Raw genomic sequence first — 26,850 nt, 5'->3', positions numbered from 1 at the left:
ATGATGAACTAAGAAAAGACAGGAAATGGTCCTTACTCAAGAACAGCAGATTGTGGACATTCTCAGCATGAACTTCTTGTATAGCTTCTTCTGAGTATGGTCCAAGAGCCTCCATTCCTCCTCAGTGAAGTCCATGATAATATCCTAGAATGTTGCCAACTCCTAAAAAATCAAAAGTCACTTGATTTAGAGCTAAAAGAGAATCCAGAATTCATCCATCATCCTCTTAGAGGAGGAGAAACTAAAGCAGAAATGGAATTTACCTAAAACTCATATAACCTTTAGGAGTATCAGAGCCTACACTTGGAACCAGACATTAAGAACCCACTGGAATATTGAGAAAAGCATTTTATATTTGAAATGAGTCATGTTGGATAATAAAGGTTGAAAAAATGTTTTACTATATTACTATAAAATACTTCTCCCAGTGGAATTAGGGTGAATATATGAATTCTATAGAATCTGTGGAGGTGAAGGGGAGAAGATGATGTGAGATCCCTCCCCCACAAGAAGTGATTATATATATATTTTTTATTTTAATAGCTTTTTATTTACAAGTTATATGCATGGGTAATTTTACAGCATTGACAATTGCCAAACCTTTTGTTCCAATTTTTCCCCCTCCTTCCCCCCACCCCCTCCCTTAGATGGCAGGATGACCAATACATATTAAATATATTGGATAAGTAAAAATTATAATTAAATTAATTAAATACAAAATAAGTATACATGTCCAAACCATTATTTTGCTGTACAAAAAGAATCAGACTCCAAAATATTGTATAGTAAGCCTGTAAAGGAAATACAAAATGCAGGCAGGCAAAAATATAGGGATTGGGAATTCGGTGTAATGGTTCTTAGTCATCTCCCAGAGTTCTTTCACTGGGTGTAGCTGGTTCAGTTCATTACTGCTCCATTAGAACTGATTTGGTTCATCTCATTGCTGAATATGGCCAGGTCCATCAGAATTGATCATCATATAATATTGTTGTTGAAGTATATAATGATTCTTGGTCCTGCTCATTTCACTCAGGACCAGCCCATGCAAAGTGATTATATTTTTTAAAAATTCCATGAAGAGTTTGTGAGAACTTGGTAAATATTGTGTATTTTGGGGAAGAAACCGTTAGCAGTCATTACTGAGGAGAGAATAAAGACATTATCTAATAAATTTCCTATGGGTCTAAAATGAAATCTGATTAGATGGAAGCATGAAAAGAATTTTTAAAGAGAATTTAGCCTCAACTAGCTGGTATGAGAGTGTTTCCAGACAAGTGATGAAGCATCATCTCTACTCATACTGACAGCTTGACGTGACCCTGAATATGATGTGTCATAGGCAAAACACCTGCTCTCTTTGCTTGATCATTGCTTTCATTTGTTAATAGAATATGTTCTGTGAGAGATGATTAATTGGGATACTAACTATCTCCCAGAAATCCAGTGCTATACTTGCACTCCTCAGGTAGGTCTCAGCCAGGAAGTCAGAGAGGTAAGATGGCCAACTTGTACTCTAAGTGCCTAGCCTCCAAGGAACAAGATTTGGCTTTTGATGCCACATTCTTGCCACGATTCCTACTTCACTCAGCCCTCTAGATCCCATCCAGAGGTTGTTCATAAATTGTCTTTCCTCCTTTGGAAATTGCCTGTTCCTATCTTTTGACCATTGAAGAAAGACTCTTGTTTATATATGTTTTTTTTAAAATCAATTCCATATATATCTTGGATATCAGACTTTTACCAGAGAAATCTGATATAGTCTACCTGGTTAACTGTTTACCTTCTATTTCTAACTGCATTGACTTTGTGTTTAAAAATTTTAATTTTATATAATTTTAATGGTTCATTTTATCTCCTGTGATCTTCTCTGTTTCTTGTTTTTGTTCAAATCTCTTCCCTCATTCATATAATTTGATAATAATATGATATTTTATAACTATGTAATTTATATATTTGGAGCTTATTGAAAGTTTATAGTATGAAATAATATCCTCAACCTAATTTCTCAAATTGATTCCCTTACTTCGTATTGGGTCTTTTACCTCATGTGTGAAGAGCTTTTATTCGTCATTTATTTATTTACCTATTTATTCGTTTATTTATTTATTTATATGTCATTCCATTATGCACCAGTCTCTTGCTTTTGTGATGGGGGTCGGGGTGAGGGGCAGAGAAATATCATTAAGTTCTGCTGGAAAAGGAGAAATATCTTTCTATTTCGGTACCAGACTCCCTTCCAGAAAGGAAGAGAAAAGATTCCATCTCCATTAGGAAAGATCCCTACCTTGGGATGAAGGAGATTTATAATATTATCAGCTCCAGTATCAGTTCCAAGCCCCTGAACTGCCTAAGTAATGGAGTAGATGCCTGAAGCTAAACTCTTATAGGGACAAAGAAAATCTCAGTGATTAACAAAATCCTCCTTGTAGCCACAACCTTTTAGTGATTCTAAATTCTGTCATTCAAACCCCAGTCCTCATTCTCCATTCCCCACTGCCTAGTCTCTTATTCCCATTCCTCTCCACCAAAACTACCCCTAGCACCTCCCTGCCCTTCCCCCCCCAGACAAACATACACAATGTCCCACTTTAAAGCTATCCACCCCTTATATTCTACTCTGTGGAATAGCCTCCATAAGCAACAAACTTTCTTAAATCTTTAATTTTCCTACTCCTTCCATCTATCTTCTGGCTCTCACAGAAATATCCTCCTGATAAAACAGCCTCCTTTCCATCTTTGGCTGCACTTCATTTTCTTCTGACTTAGTAGTTGAAGTGGGACAATTGGAATACTTGGAAAGGATTCTTGCCACTTCAGGTTCTTTCTCTACCATCGTCACCTGTAATTCACTTTCTATGAGGCTCACTCAATCCATATGTATTATGAGATCAGTTTAAGGGCCTCACCGAGGAGAAAGTATGACACCGGATAGGTGAGTGCTTCAGCAAAGAAGTCCACTTATTTATTTGAGAGCCAAAGTTTATATACTCTTTAAGCTAGCGTTGCAACAACACCAGATATCTCTAAGTTACTTCATGTACATTCTATGGTTACATTCTAGCTAGACATTAATATTAGTCACTAGCAGTAACAATCTGTTTACTGTAACATAGTCACTGTCTAGTTTGTGATACTTTGTTCCTCTAACATACATATATCACCAAGGTTATCTTAAATTTATATCATACTAATATGTTTTCCTAATGCTTACATGTTCATATAGGTGACTTCCAAATTTATTACATTATTATTATCAGCACTTCTTTGATCCCATTAAAGTCAGCTATGGGTCAACATGACTTGTAACCTTGGTTACAGAGGATAGTGAGCCTGCATTTTTGAACAAGCCCAAGTTCACAGAGTAATTAATTAACCCTTGTGAAGCTCTAGGCTGTTACCTTATCTCTGGCCCTCTACACTATTACCTAATCAAAAATTGTATAGCTATTGTCTACTGCCCTTAAGGGCACTCATCTTTCTTCCTCAATGAGTTTAGTGCCTATGTCACAATTTGTGGTTTTTTTTTTCTTAAATAATAGCTTTTTTCTTTTCAAAATACATGCAAGGATAGTTTCCAACATTCCCCCCTGACAAAATTTTGTGTTCCATGTTTTCTTGCTCTTCCCCCTCACCCTGTCTCCTAGACAGTACTTAATCCAACATATATTAAGTATGTACAATTCTTCTCATTGTTAAAAAGAGCCACATCTATCAGAGTTGATCATCACATAATCTTGTTGTTGCTGTATACAATGTTCTCCCGGTTCTACTCACTTCATTCAGAATCACTTCATGTAAGTTTCTCCAGGCCTTTCTGAAATCATCCTGCTGATCTTATAGAACAATAGCATTCATAACATTCATATACCATAACTTATTCAGCCATTCCCCAACTGATGCTGCCTCATAATCTTTTTCTTCTCAATTTCTGTCCTCATACTAGGGGTCTTCAACATAAATATTGTTATTCACTAAAACATCTTAATTCCTGAACTTACTCAAGGCCTATAGTCTACCTCTCCATCCCTATGAATGTCAGCCACCCACAAGAATGGCCATACCTTTGATTTTGCTATCAGGCACAAATGCGCTACTTCCATGTTCATGAATTCTGAAATTCCTTAATTTGGTCACAATTAATTGTCATGCCATCTCTCCCACTGCCTTGCAAAATCAAACCCTGTTCTTTGGTTTGTGTTTTATTTATTAATTTAATGGAGTTTTTCTTTCTTTCTTTTTTTTTTTTTTTGCTTTGTTTTGTTAGTCTTTTTTTTATTTTAAGAATTTCCATTTTTGTATTTAATTGAGTTAAAAAATGTTTTCTTTTTTTTAGTTTCATGTTCAGCTCATTGATCTGTTCTTAATTTCTTTTGTTGATAAAAATGTTTAGACATAAACATTTTCTTCTCAGGATTGCTTTGACTGTATCCCAAAAGTTTTAGTCTCTTATCTTAATGCTGTCATATTTTTTGGTGAAATTATCTGTTTTTGTGATTTTTTTTCTTTGATCTTCCCCCACCCATTCTTTGATTAAATTATTTATTACCCATTAAGTTTGAATCCTTTATTCTTTTGTTATAAAGCTTTTTATTTTCAAAACACATGTATAGCTTCAACAGTCACCCTTGCAAAACCTTGTGTTCCAAAATTTTTTCTCCCTCCCTTCCCTCCACCTTGTCCCCTAGACAGCAAGTAAACCAATATATGTTAAACATGTCCAATTCTTCTATAAGTGTTTTCACAATTATCATGCTGCACAAGAAAAATCAGATCACAAAGGAGAAAGAAAACCAAATGTAAGCAAACAAAACTAAAAAAAGGTGAGAACACAATGTTGTGATCCACAGTCAGTTCTCACTTTCTCTGTGTGTAGATGATTCTCTTCTTTACAAGATCATTGAAACTGGCCTAATCATTTCATTGCGGAAAAGAGTTATGTCTATGAGAACTGATCATTGTATAATCTTGTTGTAGCTGTGTACAATGTTCTCCTGGTTCTACTCACTTCACTTAGCAGCAGTTCATGTGAATCTCTCCAGCCTTCTCTGAAATCATTCTGCTGATCATTTCTTATTGAACAATAATGTTTCATAACATTCATATACCATAACTTATTCAGCCATTCTTCTACTGATGGGCATTCACTCAGTTTCCAGCTCCTTGCTACTACAAAAAGGGTTGCTACAAATATTTTTATACATATGGGTCCATTTCCCTTTTTTATGATCTCTTTAGGGTACAGGGCCCAGTAGAGACACTTCTGGATCAAAGGGTTTACACAGTTTGATAACCTTTTGGGCATAGTTCCTATTGCTCTCCAGAATGGTGGGAGGAGTTCACAATTCCATCAACATATATTAGTGTCCCAGTTTTCCCACATCCCCTCCAGCATTCATTATTATTTTTTCCTGTCATCTTAGCCAATCTGAGAGGTGTGTAATGGTACCTCAGAGATGTCTTAATTTGCATTTCTCTGATCAATGAAAAAGGTGCTGTAGTGATGTAATTACATATTTGATATAAATTTAGTACATACATCACAAAGTAGACAATTTATGATTATGTTGTGATACAGATTTCTATTGCTAGTTACTGTTTAATATTAATGTCTAGCTATAATGTAACAATGGAATATATGTTATGTAACTTATACACACTTTTATGCATCATTAGCATAAAGAGTATATAAACCCTGACTCTCAGATCAATAAATGAACTTCAAAATTCATTAATCGAAGTTTCCACCTGTCCTGCATTATACCTTTTTCTCAACAAGGTCCTTGAGCTGGTTTTATTATTTCATAATGCTATCTTGTCTTATTATATGTACCTCCCAACTCCTTCCTCCATGCCTGTCTCCATAATGTAGGCTTCCTGGGAGCAGACTGTTTACTTTTTGTCTTTGTTTTCCCAGGACCAACCACAGCACACACGCACGCACACACACACACACACACACACACACACACACACACACACACACACGAGGCACTTAAAAATATTTAATTTCATTTAATTCCTTAACTTCTTGCCAGCCTTTAGTTTGTCAAGCCAGAGTTGTTCTTTTCTCGAACCTTTGATATTGTTACTATGCAAAGAAAAGTGTTTGCATGATAACAATGGAAATGCATTTAGAAGAACTGCACATATTTAACCTGTATTGGATCACTTGCTGTCTAGGGAAGGGGAGAGGTGGGAAAGAGGGAGAAAAATTGGAAACACAAGATTTTGCAAGAATGAATGTTGAAAACTATTTTTGCTTGTATTTTGAAAAATAAAAAGCTATTGTTTTAAAAAAAAGAAAAGAAAGAAAAAAAAAAAGATAAGACTTATGTCTGGGACTCAGTTGAGTCTTTTGGGTTTCCAAACTGACAAGAAAAGTGGTTGGACTCTGGCTATTCCCTCTCTCCCTCTACAATTAAAAGCCCTCTAAGTCTGATTTCCTCTACACTGACCAGCTTCACTCCTGGGAGACCCAGGAGGGGAAGAAGAAGAGTTATGAAAAAAGGCTCCATTTCCTACAATCATTAATATGTTTATGATGTGATATTGGCTGCACCAGATGAGAGACAAGGAACAGAAGATTAAACCTAAGAAAATTCAGAAAGTTCACTATTTTTTAGTGCTTTTTTTTTTTTTTTAAACACTATTGCATCTGTGCTGATGAATCCTTTCAGTTTTGTCCAACTCTTTGGGACCCCATTTGGAATTTTCTTGGAAAAGGCACTAGGAATGTTTTGCCATTTCTTTCTCCAGCTCTTTATATATATAAAATCTGTGCGTGTATTTGGGTGTCTGTATGTGTATGCATGTATGTATATTTTATATATAGTATATCTATATAATTTCTTCCCATTATACATTAAAACAATTTATTTTTAAATTTTGAGTTTCAAATTCTCTCTCTCCCTCCCTTTTTCCCCTCCCACTTTCCTGAAATGATAAATAATGAGATATAGGTTATACACTTGCAGTCACATAAAACAGTTCATTTTACAGGTGAGCAAACAGAAAAACAGGGTTAAATACCTTCCCCAGGATCACAGAGCCAGTATCTAAAGCCTGATTTGAAATCAGGAAGATGAATCTTTCTGATTCCAAGTCTGGTGCTCTATCTGCTATCCATCCCACTATTTAATCCACCTATCTGCCCTATGTATGTGTAGATGATTATAGATATAGTCTGCAATGAGCTATTGATGTTCATATCCCCTGCACATTCCCTCCTCCCTGCCAAAAAAGGGCTGTTGGATGCTTCAGACTCCCAGAAGAACATTTTGGTAGCCCCTCCTTATTGTATTATTCATATATTTATTCTGTTTGAATAAGCTATTGCCTGAGAAGATTTAAAACAGGCAGGTTCTCCTTAATAGAAAATTTCCTAGGGGCAGCTAGGTAGCCCAATGAATAGAGCACCAGCCCTGAAGTCAGGAGAACCTAAGTTCAAATCTGGTCTCAGACACTTAACACTTCTTAGCTGTGTGACCCTGGACAAGTCACTTAACCCCAATTGCCTCAGCAAAATAATAATAATAAAAGAAATATGAAAACTTCTTTTCCCCTAGGACAAGGGTTCTTAAAGAAGTCAAGCTGATTTATCCAAGATCACACAGCTAATAAGGGCCTGAGATTATATTTTGACTCAGTCTTTCTGACTCTAGGTCCTGAGCTCTATCCATTGTACCATCCAGCTGCCCCTACTCTCTCATCCTCTTAGAAGACAGGAATGGGGCTCTCCATGTATCTAAAGAAGATGCTTTTCTGAATTCTCTCTTCTTCTCTCCCACTGTCACTGTGATAAAGTTGACAGAATCCATTCTTGGCACTCTTAGAGATTCAGCATGTTCTACTATCCCTGTTCTATGGGAGCATTAGGCAAGAGAGGTACAACCAAGTCTTGGTTACCCTGGCTTTTTCTGTCTTTGATCACCTCTCCATTTTCCTTCCTGGGTAGCATCCTAGAACTTGTACCCCTAGACTCTCTGCTTCATTCTATATTCATGTGATTTCTATTTTCTAACCCTGGCATCGAGTGTGAAGAGTTTGAACAAAGGTGAGCTACTTAATTCTTCTGTAATTGTGTATGTGTGTGTCGGTATTTTCAGATTGAGTCTCTAAAGCACTTTATATATATATATATATATATATATAAAAAGACTTTGATAAGATTTGCCTGTTTGCATTAAGCTAGAGTTTTCACTGAGGCTCTCCCTAGGCAAAGCCACATGACGTATACATTGCCTACTTTTTCCAAACTTGTGGGAATTTATTGAAGAAAAGCTAATGTAATCTTAGAAATAAATAATGCCCACCATCCCAGTGTGACCCCATGTAGGTCATTATATTCATTGTAGGCTGATCAGTCTTCTGAAAGGCATTGATAAATCACATCATTCACCTTTTAGCAAGGCATATTCATATGTTACATGAAATAAAGAAAAATAAAGCTGGCTGTTCATTACAGTACAGGTGGTCATACAAAGAAAAATAGTCTACTTGTTAAAGGAAAGTGCATAGATAAATAAATTGGACGAGCATAGGATAGTTTACCTCGCAGACCTGTGGAAGAGGGAGGAATTTATGACCAAAGAAGAACTAGAGATCACTATTGACCACAACATAGAAAATTTTGATTATATCAAATTGAAAAGTTTTTTTACAAACAAAACAAATGCAAACAAGATTAGAAGGAAAACAATAAACTGGGAAAACATTTTTACAAACAAAGGTTCTGATAAAGGCCTTATTTCCAAAATATATAGAGAATCGACTCTAATCTATAAGAAATCAAACCATTCTCCAATTGATAAATGGTCAAAGGATATGAACAGACAATTCTCAGGCGAAGAAATTGAAACTATTTATAGACATATGAAAATATGCTCCAAATCATTATTAATCAGAGAAATGCAAATTAAGATAACTCTGAGATACCACTACACACCTGTCAGATTGGCTAGAATGACAGGGAAAGATAATGGGGAATGTTGGAGGGGAATGTGGGAAAACAGGGACATTGATACATTGTTGGTGGAATTGTGAACACATCCAGCCATTCTGGAGAGCAATTTGGAACTATGCTCAAAGTTATCAAACTGTGCATACCCTTTGATCCAGCAGTGTTTCTATTGGGCTTATACCCCAAAGAGATACTAAAGAAAGGAAAGGGACCTGTATGTGCCAAAATGTTTGTGGCAGCCCTGTTTGTAGTGACTAGAAACTGGAAAATGAAAGGATGTCCATCAATTGGAGAATGGTTGAGTAAATTGTGGTATATGAATGTTATGGAATATTATTGTTCTGTAAGGAATGACCAGCAGGATGAATACAGAGAAGACTGGTGAGACTTACATGAACTGATGCTGAGTGAAATGAGCAGAACCAGGAGATCATTATATACCTCAACAACGATACTGTTTGAGGATGTATTCTGATGGAAGTGGATCTCTTCGATAAAGAGAGCCTTAATTGATCAAAGATGGACAGAAGCAGCTACACCCAGAGAAAGAACACTGGGAAATGAATATAAACTGCTTGCATTTTTGTTTTTCTTCCCAGGTTATTTATACCTTCTGAATCTAATTCTCCCTGTGCAACAAGAGAACTGTTCGGTTCTGCACAAATATATTGTATCTAGGATATACTGCAACTCATTCAACATGTAAAGGACTGCTTGCCATCTGGGGGAAGGGGTGGAGGGAGGGAGGGGAAAAATCGAAACAGAAGTGAATGCAAGGGATAATGCTGTAAAAAGTTACCCTGGCATGCTTTCTATCAATAAAAAGTTATTAAAAAAATAATAAAGGAAAGTGCATATCATTTACTATAGGAAATAAATAAGAGTTATCTCAGTAAAGCTGTTGTTGAATTTTCAGTCTGACAGATACTGGAGTGGTTTACCATTTGCTTCTCTGGCTCATTCTACAGATGAGAAAACTGAGGTAAACAGGGTTAAGTGACTTGCCCAGGACTGCACAGCTAGTAAGTATTTGAGGCCCAGCATTCTATCCACTGCCACCAAGATGGAAAGGTGAAGTGAAGGTTTTTTCAGGGTGCAAAAGACATGGGCATATTGTAGGTAATAGGAAATAAGCCAATAGAGAGAGATTGGTATTGGAGATGGGATGCAATGGAATATTTGGTTATTATATATTGCTTCATCATGAGACAAAGATAAAGGAAGATACTGGCAGAAGGAATCTGAGTGATAGGAGATGAGGAAGAGAAAAGAAGAGGTTCAATAGCTTCAATTTTTTTTCTGTAAAATATGAAGTAAGGGGCCTAGCAGAAAGAGTCGAGGGAAGGAGAAACTATGAACCATTTACAGGTGGATGAAAAAGAGTTGTTGTAAAGAGGGATAGTGAGGCCATAAGGGAGTTATATAGGATTATATATATATATCTATATATATAATATATATATATATATATATATATATATAGATATAGATATATATATATATAGATAGATAGATATATAGATATAGATATAGATATATATATAGATATATATATATATAGATATATAGGATTGCCTAGCAGTTACAAGGGTCCAGTTGAGTTAACATAACATATATTTGTAGTCTGAAGGTTGTGTGATTTTTCTCTATTTACATTGTAGGTGAAAAAATGACAAATAATGGAAATCATCTGATGGCAAGTTGCAACTGTAATATGAAAAGAGTACTAGGGACTTAAGACAATATAGAATTGAGTTGATTCACCAAAAAGTCAAAACAGTGTGGTAGCCCTTTTTGTGGTGGCTAGAAACTGGAAAATGAATGGATGCCCATCAATTGGAGAATGGTTGGGTAAATTGTGGTATATGAATGTTATGGAATATTATTGTTTTGTAAGAAGTGACCAGTAGGATGAATACAGAGAAGGCTTGGAGAGACTTACATGAACTGATGCTAAGTGAAATGAGCAGAACCAGAAGATCATTATATACTTCAACAACAGTACTGTATGAGGATATATTCTGATGGAAGTGGATTTCTTGGACAAAGAGAAAATGTAATTTGTAATACTGGAGAAACTGAGCAAGACAGAGGTTAGAGACCAATTTAATAGTTTATTAAATGGAGAGATGTTGGAATCCTAGTGTTAACTCAATTTGAAACAAGGTGATAACTCAAGGGAGATGTTAGAATCCTAGTGTTAACTCAATGGAATTGATACAGTGCTTGTGTTCACACCTTTAGAAAGCTCATATAAGCAAGACTTATTTAAGTACTCATTGGAGTCTACAATTATGGGAGATTCACAAAGTAAACTTTGTAACTTTGTGAATTCACACCTCCCTTGAAGCTCTTAAGGCCAGAGAGCACTCTGGGAGAAAACCCATAATCGCACTCTCTCAGAAAAGTCATATATAAGAAGCAGACAGAGGCCCAGTCTAGGGAGTTCAGCTGAATTAGATTGAGAGGGGAGCCTTCTCTGGGAGGCAAGAGAGATTCATTCCATTTTCCACCTGGCTGGCTGGAGGCTGAAGGACAAACCTTTGGATTTGGAGACATTCGGAGGGAGCTCTTGGAACCAAGCAGAGAGATAGGCCTCTAAGAAAAACTAACCGGGCTATTTTGGAGACAATAAAAGATCTGAACTTTTAGCACCTGGTTGCATTTGGGTGATTATTACTTTTAACTGAAATGAAGGCTGTCTCCAGAAAACCTCCCCGAGAAACCTGCACTCTCCCAGAGAGAACCATTAACAAATTTTAAAGAAGAAAATACCACAGAGAGATATACTGGGACCAAATGGATCTTGGTCCTAGGGCTGGACAAGACTATCATCTCAAAGAATCCAGCCCTAAGTATCAGAGAGCAAGCTTTTTTATAAGATAACAAGTACAATGGCATAATGGGGGAGGTACCTAGATGGGGATAACCTACTGGGGGGAGGTACCTAGGATGACACAATGGAAGGAGGTACTGGAGAGGTTACTGATATTCTAATGACATCTAAAATAGATAAATCTTTATCCTGTCAAACATTAAGAAGGAATAATTATAACCTAAAGATATAAAACCTTTATCTCATCAACCATTTAAGAGGGAATGATTATAGCCTGGGGTTTGGGGGCAGAGCAACAGAGGTAGACCTTTATCTCATCAAACATTAAGAGGGAAAGGTTATATAACCTGAGGCAAAATAACTAAATAGGACAATTGAAGAAACTGGGTCACAATATTAAAAGGAAACTGTGGCACAACATTCCACACATTCTCTCTTAACTATTCAAATCTTCTAGAGGGTCTTGGCACCATAATTTTGATGAACCCTATGTGAAGTAAATAAAATAAAAATAAAAATAAAGCGAGAACAATGCAAGGACTTATGGCAAGGTCAAGTCTCTTCCTGATAACCCCAGAGTTAATCAGCAATACACAAAGTTCCTTATTACAATCATGTCAGATCCTTTGCAGTTGGGGAGTTTATGGACAATTCACTGTGAGTTAGGTCTGTGACCATTTGTGCATGACTCGGCCTCTGCTTACAGAGCAGCAGGGCTCAAGACAATTGTGCTGCCCATTCAGAGGGGCAACCCACTCCAGGGGAGAAGGGTGAGGCTTGAAATAGCTCCACCTGTCCCCTCCCAGAGGAACAGACAGGGCTGCAGAAAGGATCAGATTTCTGAGCAGATTATGCACAGTTAAACCAAGGCAGGCAAACCCCAAACTTTTAGAGGCCCGATATCAACTACAAGGTCCTTTTAAGTACGCTGAAATACTAATTAAGGACCTGGGGTAACAGGAGTGGGAGAAACAGGTCAGAGAGACCAGTCCCAAGACAGGTATCTGATTTCTGGTTGTTTCTAAAAAATAATCCCCAAAACTGAGTCTGCCAGGGCAATTCCAACAGAATAAGGGATTTCAAAGTTAAAGCACAAGCAGCAAATCATAGTCTAGTAAATTTAAGCAAGGAGTAAAGATGAAAAGGACTGTTTAAAGGACTTCCAATTAAATCTGAACTAGTAATATAGGGAGTAGGGCAGAAGCGCCTAAGAAAATATGCCAGTTTCCCCAATTTCCTATTTCTTCCTCCTTTTTTTTTTCTTTTTTGGAAACCATCCCACATATAAATCATATGCATATACATAACAGACTAAAAGACCCTCAAACATAACAGCAATAGTTACACAAGTTTAACAATTTCCATCCCAAGTCTTAAACACACAGTAATACAGTTAAAATTCTAACAATTCAACCACTTTCCCACTCCCCCATATCAGTCCAAATTACATCAGGAGAAGGGGCATGGTTTTCTCAGAAGCTGCTTTCTGCTGAAGATGAGCGGAGATGCTTAGTCCACGGAGGGGGATGGGTGTAGTGTGGTGTGCTGACAATCAAAGCTTGATCTAGGTCCCAGAAGCAAGTCAATATAACTGTAATTTGACCAAATCTAGAAACAAAAACAAATCTAACAAAGAAAAGTTAGAACAGTCTGAGATAGAAAGACTGGTCCACAAGGACTGCTACAAGATGTGGCCTCTCATTAGTTATAAACCTTAAAAAAACTTGAATATCCAGACACAATATCTAGTAACCAATGGATGACCAGACCAAATACTTATTTCCTCAAGTATTTAGCATATAATGATTACGGATAACCAGATTGGAAACAGCAAGGTATGACATAATTGAATTAACAATTTCTCATCGACCATTGCTCTGATTATAGAAATCAGTTACAGGAGGAAAAAAAAAATGCAGTGAAATATTAACTACAAAGCCAAGAAATTTTACCTCCAATAACAAATCCTAAACAGATATTTACCATAACCTTATATTTCTACAAATCAGTTTGCTGCTTTTAGCCAAGAACCAGGTAGCTACAATTTGATAAAAAATGTCTGGAACAGTTCAGAGGGAGGAGGGAGAGGAGTCGAACTAAAACTTCACTCCAGGGTAACTAGATGTCCAATAGCTGAAGTAACAGCAGGGGCGGGGGAGGGGCCAGTTTAAATCTTTACAAAAGATCCCTACCCCACCCAATATTTAAAGTAGCAGAAATCCGTGAGTGGGTAGGTGGATGGGAGAATTCCATAAAACCCACATGTCCAGCAGAGCTGGATTTAAAGCATAATTTACAATGTTATAATATAGGTAACAAACAGCTTTAAATTCCCAGTAATATAAAACTGCTTTTCCTATCTCATTTCAAATAATGAAACAGCATATTTTCTTTAACTCCTTCTGACCCCATGTGGCCATTATTTCCAATGGACTCCTAAGCTACAACTTGGCCAAAGTTGAAGCTTTCAGCAAAGTCAGATCCTTTTTGCTACAATCTTTACCTAATTAGAGGCACATGACCCCTTTCAGGCAAGTTAACATAACTTCTTTAACAAGCTATTGTTCTTTTAAGATCTTATACTTAAAGATAACTAATTCTAGCCTGCATAGGCAACAGTAAAATTTATTTCCCACAATTTAAAAACTGCCCTTAGCCAGGAAGGAGGGTAAGAAATAACTTATAGCCAGATGTCTATATAGGGATACTAATCTGGATGGTCAGGTTCACCAGTAACTATCTGGTGCACTGCTCATGCTATTTCTTTATCATATGTTTCTTCTGGTGGCCTCCAAAGGAAGGCTACACTTTTTGGCAAAACAGTTTTAATTTATCCTTTTCCCCATAATATATCCCATAATCCCATAATCCTGGTGTTTAAATGTCTCAGAAAAATGTTTAAGGAGATGATCTAGTGGAGTTTTTGGTTTTGAGACAGATTTTCCCATGATAAAGTGACCTTATACCATATACCACTAGAACTCCTAATATCTTTTTAACAGTTTTTTAAACCTTAAGTCACAAAACAGGCAATAACATACAAGACATATAGAACACTGATCATACTTAGACTGCACAATTACAACATTCAGTAGGACACTGACATCAAAATCAAGCCAATGGTGTCTTGAAAGGACACTCCAGTAGTGACAACCGCGTTTGGTTTGACACTAATCAAGAACCAAGCCAAATAGTGTCTTGAAAGGACACCCAGGTAGTGACAACCATGTCCGATTCGACACTAATCACAAACCAAAGCCAAATGGTGCATTAAAAAGACACCCAGATTTATACTCTGGAATGCCCAGAGTTGTGCCAACTGGCACACAGAACCAGATGTGCTTAGGAGACAGTCAGGTAGTGCCAACTGTGTCCAGTTCGACACTACTTCTCAGAATTTTAACATCTGTCGGTGTCCTGTTATTCTGAGAACCCAGGTGTTAGCACAAGCAAGTATCAGACCAGGTGTCTAGGAGACACAAAACCAGAGGGTATTATCCAGTGTCCCCAGTAATAACCTTCTCAGAATTCAATGCCTGTCATTCCATCAGCATTCTAATATTCTGAGAATCCAAGTGCTAACACAGACAAACAAAAACAAATCAGATTGGATTTACTCTCTCCTGGCCGAATCAAAAGTATCCACTATCGGGGGTGGCCCCAGCTGGTGAACTGCTCTCTTCCTGGAGCCTCTGGAGGAATCCAGAGGGCTCACCTTTTCCAAGAAAGAGAAAACCCAGATCCCCAACTGTCTTCCAGCCTAAAGTGGAGACTTGAAATGTCCCTAACCCCTAGTCCTATTCTCAGTTCCTGATATCTCGCTGGGGAGCTCGAAAATGCAATGCCGAAGAAACTGAGCAAGACAGAGAATAGAGACCAATTTAATAGTTTATTAAATGGAGAGATATACTGGGACCAAATGGATCTTGGTCCCAGGGCTGGATGAGACTATAGTCTCAAAGAATCCAGCCCTAAGTATCAGAGAGCAAGCTTTTTTATAGGATAACAAGAACAATGACATAATGAGGGAGGTACCTAGATGGGGATAACCTAATGTTGGGGGAGGTACCTAGGATGACACAATGGAGGGAGATACTGAAGAGGTTACTGATATTCTAATAACATCTAAAATGAATACATCTTTATCCTGTCAAACATAAAGAAGGAAGATTTATATCACGGATGTAAGGGAAGGCAGAGGAAGAAATAAAAAGCCAACAGTTCTGGTTGGATAAAGGGATTTCAGAATTCTTCAATCAGGTGATGATATGTTTGCGATTGATTGCAAGATCAAATTTTTGACCTTTATGTGACTAAGGCGGAGTGAAGGACTAGCTCAGAAGAGGTGAGTAGACTAAAAAAACTGAAGGGGTGAATATTTGAGAGAGAATTGATATGTCTGCTAAAGCCTCCCAGTATGAGGATGTTGTGCCACAGTTCTCTTTTAATGTCCTGACCCAGTTTCCCTAACTGTCCAATTTAGTTACTCTGCCTCAGGTTATAACCATTCCCTCTTAAGGTTGGATAGGATAAAGGTCTTATATCTTAGAGTCCCAGGGGTCCTCAAACTTTTTAAATAGGGGGCCAGTTCACTGTCCCTCAGACTGTTGGAGGGCCGGACTATAGTAAGAACAAAAACTTGGTTTTGTGGGCCTTTAAATAAAGAAACTTCATAGCCCTGGGGGAGGGGGATAAATGTACTCTGTTGCGGCATCTGGCCTACAGGCCATAGTTTGAGGATCCCTTAGACCTTGGGCTATACTTATTCTCTCTTAATGTTTAAAGGGATAAAGGTCTTTATCCATTTTAGATGTCATTAGAATATCAGGAGCCTCTCCACCAGTACCTCCCATTATGTCATCCTAGGTACCTCCTCCCATTAAGTCCTCCCCATCCAGGTTCCTCCCCCATTATGTCATTGTTCTTGTTACCTTATAAAAGAATCTTGTTATCCGACATTCAGGGATGGATTCTTTGAGATGATAGTCTCGTTCAGCCCTAAGACCAAACATGGATCATTTGGTCCCAGTAAATCTCTCCATTTAATAAACTATTAAATTGTTCTTTAATCTTTGTCTTGCTCAGTTTCTCGGGCATTACAAGGGCAAGAGGTGGGGAGGAGGGAAAAATTGTAAGTCAGCTAACACTCATTGAGGAAAAAGAGAAAGATCTGGGAGTCTGTAGATTGGGTGGTAAATATGGAGGAAAGGGGAGAACCTAAAAGTGGAAATGGGGAGTAAGGAGCATTCTAATCCTTTCATCATCAGCAATGAGGAGAGAAGAATAAATGGAGGTTGCAACCAATGCTGGAAAGAGTGGCCAGAAAGGCTGTGCGTTGGGGGAGGCTGGGTTTCAGCAAGAACAAATAGATGGAAGAAGTGAGAGAGAAAGAGAGTCAAAGAAAAAGGGAAGTTGGTTGCTTGTTGGCAACTAAGTGGAAATTGAAAAAATAAGATTAGTTTGTTTTAACTTAATGAGAAGGAAACACCTGGGGAAAACACCTGGGAATTCAACAAATTCAAAGTTCTTCTCCCTATATTCTTGTGTGGGGCTTCTAAGTGTTCAAGACTAAATGTCTAAGCATTGTTAAAGCTCAATCTTTCAGGATGACTAAAAAAAAAAAAAAAAAAAAAAGACACAGCTACCCCCAGAGTAAGAAAGATTTTTTAGAAATGCTTACTAAGAAGAATAAATATCAAACATGTTAACTTTACTTAATTCCCATGAAGGAAACTCTCAGAGAAGTGATAAGAGGAGCCTCATTCATACCTCAAGTCTTAGTAGGATAGGAGATGAGAGCAATCTCTAATAAGATAGCTACTACTACAACTAAACAGACATATTGTAAGTAGAGATAGAAATAGGAAGGTAAGAAATCAATCAAAAGAATGTGGGCCTCTAAACACTTTCTTATCCCACTCCACAATCTTATTCCTCCACAATGAGATTATAAACCAACAATGGGCTCTTTCTTTTTTGGTGGTGGATTTCTCCCTCTTCCCCCTATGTTCTGTGAATAAAGAGAAAATATATTGGTATAATACAAATTAAATCAGAAATAGAATTTGATCAAATTTAAAATTAATGATTGTTACCCTTCATTCTCAGAGGACCAAAAGGACATCACTAGATTCCAGTTAATGTGTCTCTGTGACTGATCAGACCACTACCAGGTCAGGATGCTCTGCCACAGGTCAGACACAAATAGTCTCATTTAGGGTGACTTCTCTAACTTTGCAGATGTCACTTTTTTCTCAACTTTTTATTGATAGAACGCATGCCAGGGTAACTTTTTACAGCATTATCCCTTGCATTCACTTCTGTTCCGATTTTTCCCCTCCCTCTCTCCACCCCTTCCCCCAGATGGCAAGCAATCCTTTACATGTTGAATGGGTTGCAGTATATCCTAGATACAATATATATGTGCAGAACCGAACAGTTCTCTTGTTGCACAGGGAGAATTGGATTCAGAAGGTATAAATAACCCGGGAAGAAAAACAAAAATGCAAGCAATTGATATTCATTTCTCAGTGTTCTTTCCTTGGGTGTAGCTGCTTCTGTCCATCTTTGATCAACTGAAACTGAGTTAGGTCTCTTTGTCAAAGAAATCCACTTCCATCAGAATACATCCTCATACAATATCGTTGTCGAAGTGTATAATGATCTCCTGATTCTGCTCATTTCACTTAGCATCAGTTCATGTAAAGTCTCTCCAAGCCTCTCTGTCTTCATCCTGCTGGTCATTTCTTACCTAACAATAATATTCCATAACATTCATATACCACAATTCCCAGCCATTCTCCAATTGATGGACATCCTTTCATTTTCCAGTTTCTAGCCACTACAAACAGAGCTGCCAGAAAAATTTTTGTACATACAGGTCCCTTTCCCTTCTTTAGTATCTCTTTGGGATATAAGCCCAGAAGTAACACTGCTGGATCAAAAGATATGCACAGTTTGATAACTTTTTGGGCATAATTCCAGATTGCTCTCCAGAATGGTTGGATTCGTTCACAACTCCACCAACAATGTATCAGTGTCCCAGTTTTCCCGCATCCCCTCCAACATTCATCATTATTTTTTTCTGTCATCTTAGCCAATCTGACATCACCATCTCTTATTAATCAGCCTTTAAGTATCTCTTTTAAAAACAATTTATTATTGTTTCTATGTTAGATTTCTGTGATTAGAATATAAGCTTGGATTCCCCCAAACAATGGGAGAAAAGGCCAGGCAGGCTTCTGCATTCAGGGTATTTAATCTTGTGTTTTGCAGTTTTTACTTTGCACTCCTTTTGCTGATAAACACCTTGTCAGGTGTGAGGTGCCCTTTCTCCTGAGATCAGAATAAGCCCCTTTTTGCTTTTTCTTACTCTAAAAACATATAAAAATATCCATCGAAGCTCTTTGTGGTAAGCAAATAATTAGAAACAAAGAGAATGCTCCATTCTTTGACAAATGGTTGAAAAAAGTTTGTAGCCTGCTGGTGGGTCTGCCTGCCTCTTCTGTCTCCATTATAATTTCTTCTCCATTCAGCCACTAAAGTAATTTTCCTAAATTAAATGTTTGATCATGTCATTGCCTACTCAATAAACTCTTCCAGTGGTTTCTTATAGCTCTAAGAAAAAATATAAAATGTTCTCTTTGGCATTCAAAACCCTCCATAATTTAGCCCCTTTCCAGTTTTCTTACTTTTTTTTTTTTTTTGCTGAGGCAATTGAGGTTAAGTGACTTGCCCAGGGTCACACGTTAGGAAGTATTAAGTATCTAAGACCAGATTTGAATTCAGGTCTTCCTGACTTCAGGGCTGGTGCTTTATCCATTGTACCACCTAGCTGCCCCCAGTTTTCTTACATTTTACTCCTCAATTTAGTGACACCGGGCTCACAGTTGTTTCACTCAAGTCCAGGCATTTTATCTGCCTATTCCCCATTCTTAGAACACTCTCCTTTCTCCAATCTGACAGTGTCTGAGAGTTCATAGTTGTTTTGAAAGAATTCAAAGAGGGGGGGAGCTAGATGGTGTAATGGTTAGAGTATGAACTCTGGAGGACCGGAGTTCCAATCTGATCTTAGATACTTGACCCTTGTGAGCTTTGTGATCCTGTAATGCTGGAAAAACTGAGCAAGACAGAGATTAGAGAACAATTTAATAATTTATTAAATAGAGAGGGATACTGGGACCAAATGGATCTATGGTTGGTCCCAGGGCTGAATGAGACTACATTCTCAAAGAATCCAGCCTTAAGTATTGGGACAGCAAGATTTTTATAGGATAACAAGAACAATGACATAATGAGGGAGGTACTTGGATGGGGGTAACCTAATGGGGGGAGGCACCTAGGATGACACAATGGAGGGAGGTACTGGAGAGGTTACTGATATTCTAATGATGTCTAAAATGGATAGACCTTTATCCTGTCAAACATTAAGAAGGAGTGATTATAGCTTAAAGATATAAAATCTTTATCTCATCAACTATTAAGAGGGAAAGGTCATAACCTAAGGCAGAGTAACTAAATAGGACAATTGGAGAAACTGGGTCAGGACATTAAAAGGGAACTGTGGTATAACAATCCTGGGCAAATCACTTAACCCCAAATGCCTCACCAAAAACCACAAAAGGGAATTCAAAGAGTTTCTCTTGTAGTCACAAAATACTTTGTTAACTAATTAATAAAATTTGAGAGGACTTCATATATTGAAATTTTAGGTTTCAGTCAGCAGGCTAACAGACAGGGGAGTGGGGAGGGAAAAATACTGGAGAGATAAGGGAGCAGTATTTTAAAAAGAAAAATAAGTACAAATAATGAGCCAGGATGTCTCTTAACAAAGTATTGTCAGTCTAGGGCGGAGACAAGATAAGAAGTCAACAAATGAGGAGCAACAGAAGAGGATTTATTGCTCCACATTCCTTAACTAGATAGTAGTTTTGAGTAGCCTCTGGACTTTGACCCCCACTATCTATCTTTTTGAGAGATTTGAGGGAAAAGTTCAGAGACCCTAACTAGTTCCTAACTAGAGACCTCCCAGCTTTCTTTAAGTACCAATTAAAACCCCACCTAACAGAAATCTTCCTTAATCCTCCTCAATTCCAATATCCCCCCACCTTTTTTTGTTAATTATTCCTTATTTATCCTCCATACAGCTTGTTTTGTATATATTTACAAGTTTATTTATCCAATTTATGATGTCTTTTACCCATGATATAACACGTACCCATATGGAGTTTATCTTGGTATAATTTATAAGATACTCATTTAATTCTAATTTCTCCCGTGTTAAATTTTCCTATTACTTTTTGTCAAAAAGGGATTCCTTATCCCAGTAGCTGGGATCTTTGTGTTTAATATTGTTGTGCCACAGTTCCCTTTTAATATCCTGACCCAGTTTCCCTAATTGTCTTACCTCATTTACTCTGCCCCAAGATCTCAGGCTATAATCATTCCCTCTTAATGTTTGATGGGATAAAGGTTTTTAACCATTTTAGACATCATTAGAATATCAGGTGCCTCCTCCCATTAGGTCATACCCATCTCAGGGAGCCCATTATGTCATCATTCTTGTTACCCTATAAAAGAATCTTGTATCGGACATTTGCTGCTGGATTCTTGGATGGTCTCATTTAGTCCTGGGACCAAAGCATGGATCCATTTGGTCCCAGTAAATCTCTCCCTTTCAAATAAAATATTAATAACGTATTTAAGGTATTAAATATATTTGTCATAGACCATATCGATTCCACTTAATGATGTTTTTAAATCAGAAACCAAACTGTTTTTGACAAATTACTACTTTGTTCTATAATTTGAGATCTGAAACAGCTAAGTTTCCTTTGTATCCATTTCTTTTCACTATCTCTTGAGATTCTTGATCTCTTTTTCTGAAATAATTTTATCTTTATTTTTTTCTAGACCTTTAGTAGTTATATAAAGATCCTTTGTGATAGCACTGAATAAGTAGATTTATTTAAATAGTAATTCTTCCTCATATAACCCATGAGCAATTAATATTTTTTCCAATTAATCAATCTTCATTTCTGTAAACTGTTTTTTTATAGTTGTACTTATATAATTCTTGTGCATGGCATAATCTTGGAAGATAAACTTAGAAGTACTTTATACATTCTGTAGCACTTTTAAACAGAATTTCTTTTTCTTTCTCTTTCTACTGGGTGTTATTGGTATTATGTAAAAATGCTAATAATTTGTATGGATTCAAGGCATATCTTTCAAGTTTGCTCAAGTTATTGCTTCATTTAATCATATTTTTATTATGTTTTATGTAATTTTGTTACAAAAAGCTTCCTGGAAACAGAATGTTTGCAATATAAAAACAAAATACATCCATCAAGCTTTAAAAACCACCATTTTCTTATCCCTATATTTTCATACTTAAAAGACCACACACACGACCTTTCCAGTGATATTCCCATCTGTATCAAACATGGCTATGACATCACTAGAGAAAAGAGTTCCATCCTCTGGGCAGCAGTTGTGAAATGTAACCTCCCAATACCTATCTCTAAAATTTAGAGATGTAACCAGCCCTTGAATTACCTAAAAGTAAACAAGCCAAGCTCCAGCTCATGTTTACCAGAGACATGGCATTCAGAAATAAGACTGTTCCTTTGAGGAAAAAAGGTACAATTGATGAACAATGACAAATCACAAGTAACTCCCCCTCAATGGGGATTTATGTCTCAAAGATAGATGGACAGATAGGTGGATGAATGGAACACTAAGATTTTATAACTATTTTTGGCACAATAAGTCCAGTAAGGTTCTAGAAATTCTTCCTAATCCTACTCTTAAGTTTAAAATAAATTAGATTACAAAGGAAGCCAATTATATTGAAATGCAATTATCAAAAAAAAATTTTTAATTAAAAAATATTTATTAGTTTATAGACCCTGGGTAGGATCTCATGTGCTAAGAAAAGCAACTGCAATTTCTTTCTGGATATTTTTTTTTGGGGAGGCCATTTAAAGTGGAATAAGTTGTATCAGTATGTAGTTAGGCAGGCTTGGAATGAGGAAGACATATTTCCATAGCCATACTTTTTCACTAGCTTGTCTCCCATAATTCAAAGGTATTCCCTTTCTCATTTTTTTCCCTCAGAATCTCTGGTGTTCTCTTGAGCCTCAGCTCAAGAAGCACTTGCTCATGAAAGTTAGCCATTAGTGTACTCCCCTCCCAAAGCTAGCTTGTGTTCATTTTACACACACTGTACATATACAGAATAGGTTTAGGGATAGAGCTGGCGTTAAGATTAGAGTTGGAACTAAGATAAGAAAATGTGTTGGCATTTTGGCTGTGGTCTTTCATACTGGACATCAGTATGTTAGAGTCGAGTTACAATGTGTCCAACTGTCGCTGTTCAGACCAAGTTCAGAATGTTCTGCCACAGATCGGACACATTTAGTCCCCATGAACATCTGGGGTAGCTTCTTTGATTTTTTTATATCTTGTGTTTATTTTATGACCCACTGGAATGTAAGCTCCTTGAGGGCAGGGGCATTCTACTTTTGTCTTCTGGATTGCAGTTTTGTTATAGTAAACACTTAAATGTTTGTCATAAAACAAACAGATCCAAGGGACTGTTACCAAAAAGAAGAGTAAGATTTTATCTCTAGTGGGCAGGAAAGCAGTTTTCAGTTTAAATAAAGAAGACCTTAATTAAGGTTGTCTAAAAATGAATCAAGATGCCTTTGAAAATAGTACATTTATTGTAGGATGCCAGTTACGGAAAGCAAGGGGTGAAGGGTCCCTTCTGAGTCTCAAGCTCTAGAGCATTTGAAATAATCTGATTCACAAAAATGCCGTAGCAAGGAATTGAGTCATTATGCAAAATGAGAGGTATACCACTGACTCTTACTTATTCTTAATTCTCCACTCCAATGGAAAAGAGGAAAAATTGGAAAGAATTCTTTAAGCCTGTTTTTGAAAACCCAATGACAGGAGCCACCAATAGGAAGCCTGGTTGTTTTGATGCTCCCCTTCTCATATTCCTTTTTGACTAAGTGAAACAATCTAATTAACAAAGGAAACGAGCATTTATAAAAATGAATATTTTAGATTCAAGTTTTTCACAAATTACCGGGAGTACTTAAATTGTCGTAAAACAACTCTGGAGTTCAAAAAGACCAATTCAGAATCAATTTTACATTCCAATTTACTAGATTAGAAACTCCTTGAGGGCAGAGACTCCATCTTGGGGTTCACCTGATACCAGGCTTAAAGGATTCCTAGAAATATAACAGGTATTTAATACATATTTTACAAAACAAAAGACTTTTTGACTTAAGTGGTTCAGACCCTTATTAAATTTCAAGCTATTTCCCCTCATCCTACTTCTACTATTAATAAACAACCAGCATGCTACAAATACTCAAGAATTTCTAGAATTTCTGATGCGTAAAGGAATGTTCAAGTTTCAAACAAGATTCAAGCTAACAATTCTAACAAAGGGAATGAGGGCCTTAGATAACAAAGTAAATTATGAATAAATTTAAATGATACTTTAAAAACTAGTTGACTTGAAATGTAATGAATTCTTTAAAGGACCTTGGATCAGATAATCTATTTCAAGAGGTAGCAGATTGATAATCACAGAATCAGAGAATGTAGGTGCTAGAAGGAAGCTTAAAAATTATCTAATTCAAATGTTTCGTTTGTTTTTCAGATGACGAAACCAAGTTGGAGGGGTAAAGGCCACAAAAATAAGTGAGTTATGGCTAAAATCCAAGTTTTCTGATTTCTATGGCACTGTCAATGTCCACTTTGCCACAATACCCAGAAATCTCACTCCTGAAAGATTACATTTAAGATCATATCTAGCTCTTGGTAAAACAAATACCAGTAATCACAGGAAGCAAACCTTGGGCCTATATGGAGTGCTTACATAAAAACATGAAAATATCAGAAATGGTAGGCAGTTCCAAAGAATACGTGAAATGTCCTGTGCAAGTTAAAAAGTTTAAGGCTTTAGACTTTTGACTTTTGACCAGAAAAAATGATAAGCTGATGGTCATCTAGGATGTGACATCTGGAAGTAGTAAATTAAAGATCTTAGCAGACATTATGATGTTTTCTAATTTAAAGCTTAAATATTACAGGCAAGAAGTGGTAGATGCTCCTTTGGAAAAAAGAAGTGATTATTAGGCACTATATTTTTCTTTCAAACAATCAAGTATATAATCTGGTTTTAACCAGTCAATTTAAATATAACTTTGACTTCTTATATGAAGCATTGTTTTTGTTTTTTGTGGGTTTTTTTTTGCTGAGACAATTGGGGTTAAGTGACTTGCCCAGGGTCACTCAGCTAGGGAGTGCTAAGTATCTGAGCCCAGATTTGAACTTCGGTCCTCCTGACTTCAGGACTGGTGCTCTATCCACTGTGCTATCTAGCTGCCCTGATATGAAGCATTATTTTAAAGGAGATTCAGTTTGACCAATTCAGCTTTTAAAAGCCCCATTAATTCTCCTTTCTCATCTCTGATCCAGAGAGTTCAGTGTAATCTGACTTCTCTGAGCATTAAAAAGTTTTAAAAACTACAATCATCAATTTATGTAAAATTTTTAAAATCCCACTCAAATATTTATATCTTTATATGTAATTATATAAATTATAACTTCTAAAAAAAAAAAAAGTCAGAAATCACAACACAAGCCCATAGGGCACAAGGCCAAAATCCAGCAGTCATTTGATTCTTGACACTCCCATGACTGTTTACACCTTTACAAGGTGGGTAGTTCTCTGTCAGCATTTAATAGCCTTTCCATAAGGAAATCTCTGACTTTTGTTCAAATTCCTTGAACAAAAACTCACCTCTGAACTAACAAAGTTATTATGTAACAGGTCACTTGGCATAAGAGTTTTTGAAAATATTATTTCAAGTCTCTTGAAGCTGTCATCTTGAGAGGATGGAGTCACTGTCAACGTTGTTCAGGAGGAAGAGCTCAGGATGAGGATTCAATCCTAGGTGGTACTGAAGGCAAAGAGAAAAAGCAAAATAAAAAATAAGTCGGAGATATTTTTCAGTGCCAGACTCATTCCAAATATGAAATCCCAAATATGAAATGACTGTAAACTGTATCAGCCTAGTTATTTCCTAGGGACTGCCACACTAAATCTATCCCTGATATCTCAGAAGAAAAATCAGTTTTGGAGAAGGGAAAGTTTCTCATGGTTGACCACAAATATAACAACAGACATGAGTGTGAGAGAACATATTTAGAGTTGGAAGTGATTTTAGAGGTTAAGTCCAATCATCCTTCCCATTTTGCAGATAAGGAAGGAAATCTGCTTGGGGTCATACAGCTAATGTCTGCAACAAGATAGAGACTCTTACAGAGTCCAGCCCTGCCTGGGAGCAACATCCCACTTCTCACAAAAGTGAGACTGCTGGGTTAGAAATGCTGTTGGCAGAATCAATGTGTGATCCTGCAAAGACAAATCTTGAAGCCCGTTTATTGCTGATCTCATCCATCTTTCTTTTTAGGCTGGGGAGGTCCAGCAGGAGAGAGCCCTTGGTCATTCTGAAAGGTAACCCCCTAACAATTTTTTCCCCTTTCACCTCCTCCCTTCTCTTTTTCTTTGTTTCTGTCCTTGTTGATAGTTGATGGTACTGCAGATATTGCCAGGAATATTAAAAAGTTGGTGGGTGTCCTAGAATATCTGAATGTTGGTGAGTCCAATACCAGCCTGACCAAGTCAAAATACAGGTTGTGAGTTCAATGGGAATTTCATGTTGTACATAAATGGATCTTTTTTTCCACAGGAATATGTTAGAAGGATTTCATAAGAAATAAAGTCTTTTTCATAGAAATATGCTGCTCCACATGGTAGGGATGGTTCAATGAGTGAAGAGGGTAGGCACTTTTATCAGGCATGGATGTGCTTATTTACATGTACTGACTCAATCGTTCATCCTTCATAACAAAGGGAGACATTTGGCCCATGAACTCCTTTTAGCTCATTACTGGAAAGTGAGCACTCTAATACCAGGGCGAGACTTAATTCTTTTTAATGCCTTCAAGTTTGCAAAGCATTCCA

At 37.0% G+C, this 26,850-nt stretch overlaps 1 protein-coding gene across 8 annotated transcripts in view; it reads right to left on the bottom strand.

Annotated features, from left to right (window-relative positions):
• SLC11A2 (solute carrier family 11 member 2) overlaps positions 1-26,850 on the bottom strand; it is a 120,174-nt gene that overhangs the window by 52,533 nt on the left and 40,791 nt on the right. For 5 of the 8 annotated variants that reach the window (XM_051961600.1, XM_051961602.1, XM_051961603.1 and 2 more), the window contains exon 17: positions 22,047-25,783. The exons of the other annotated variants lie outside the window; for them this stretch is intronic. In XM_051961600.1, coding sequence (XP_051817560.1) covers positions 25,706-25,783 — 78 coding nt within the window. In that variant the 3' untranslated portion in view covers positions 22,047-25,705. Of the gene's footprint in view, positions 1-22,046; positions 25,784-26,850 lie in introns of those variants that run through there. 8 annotated transcript variants of the gene reach the window in all.

The sequence above is a fragment of the Antechinus flavipes genome, chromosome 5 (genome assembly GCF_016432865.1).
Source record: "Antechinus flavipes isolate AdamAnt ecotype Samford, QLD, Australia chromosome 5, AdamAnt_v2, whole genome shotgun sequence".
Classification (NCBI taxonomy): Eukaryota; Metazoa; Chordata; class Mammalia; order Dasyuromorphia; family Dasyuridae; genus Antechinus; species Antechinus flavipes.
The sequence above is the reverse complement of the archived record's forward strand: the minus strand, read 5'-3'. Positions and strand labels throughout refer to the sequence as shown.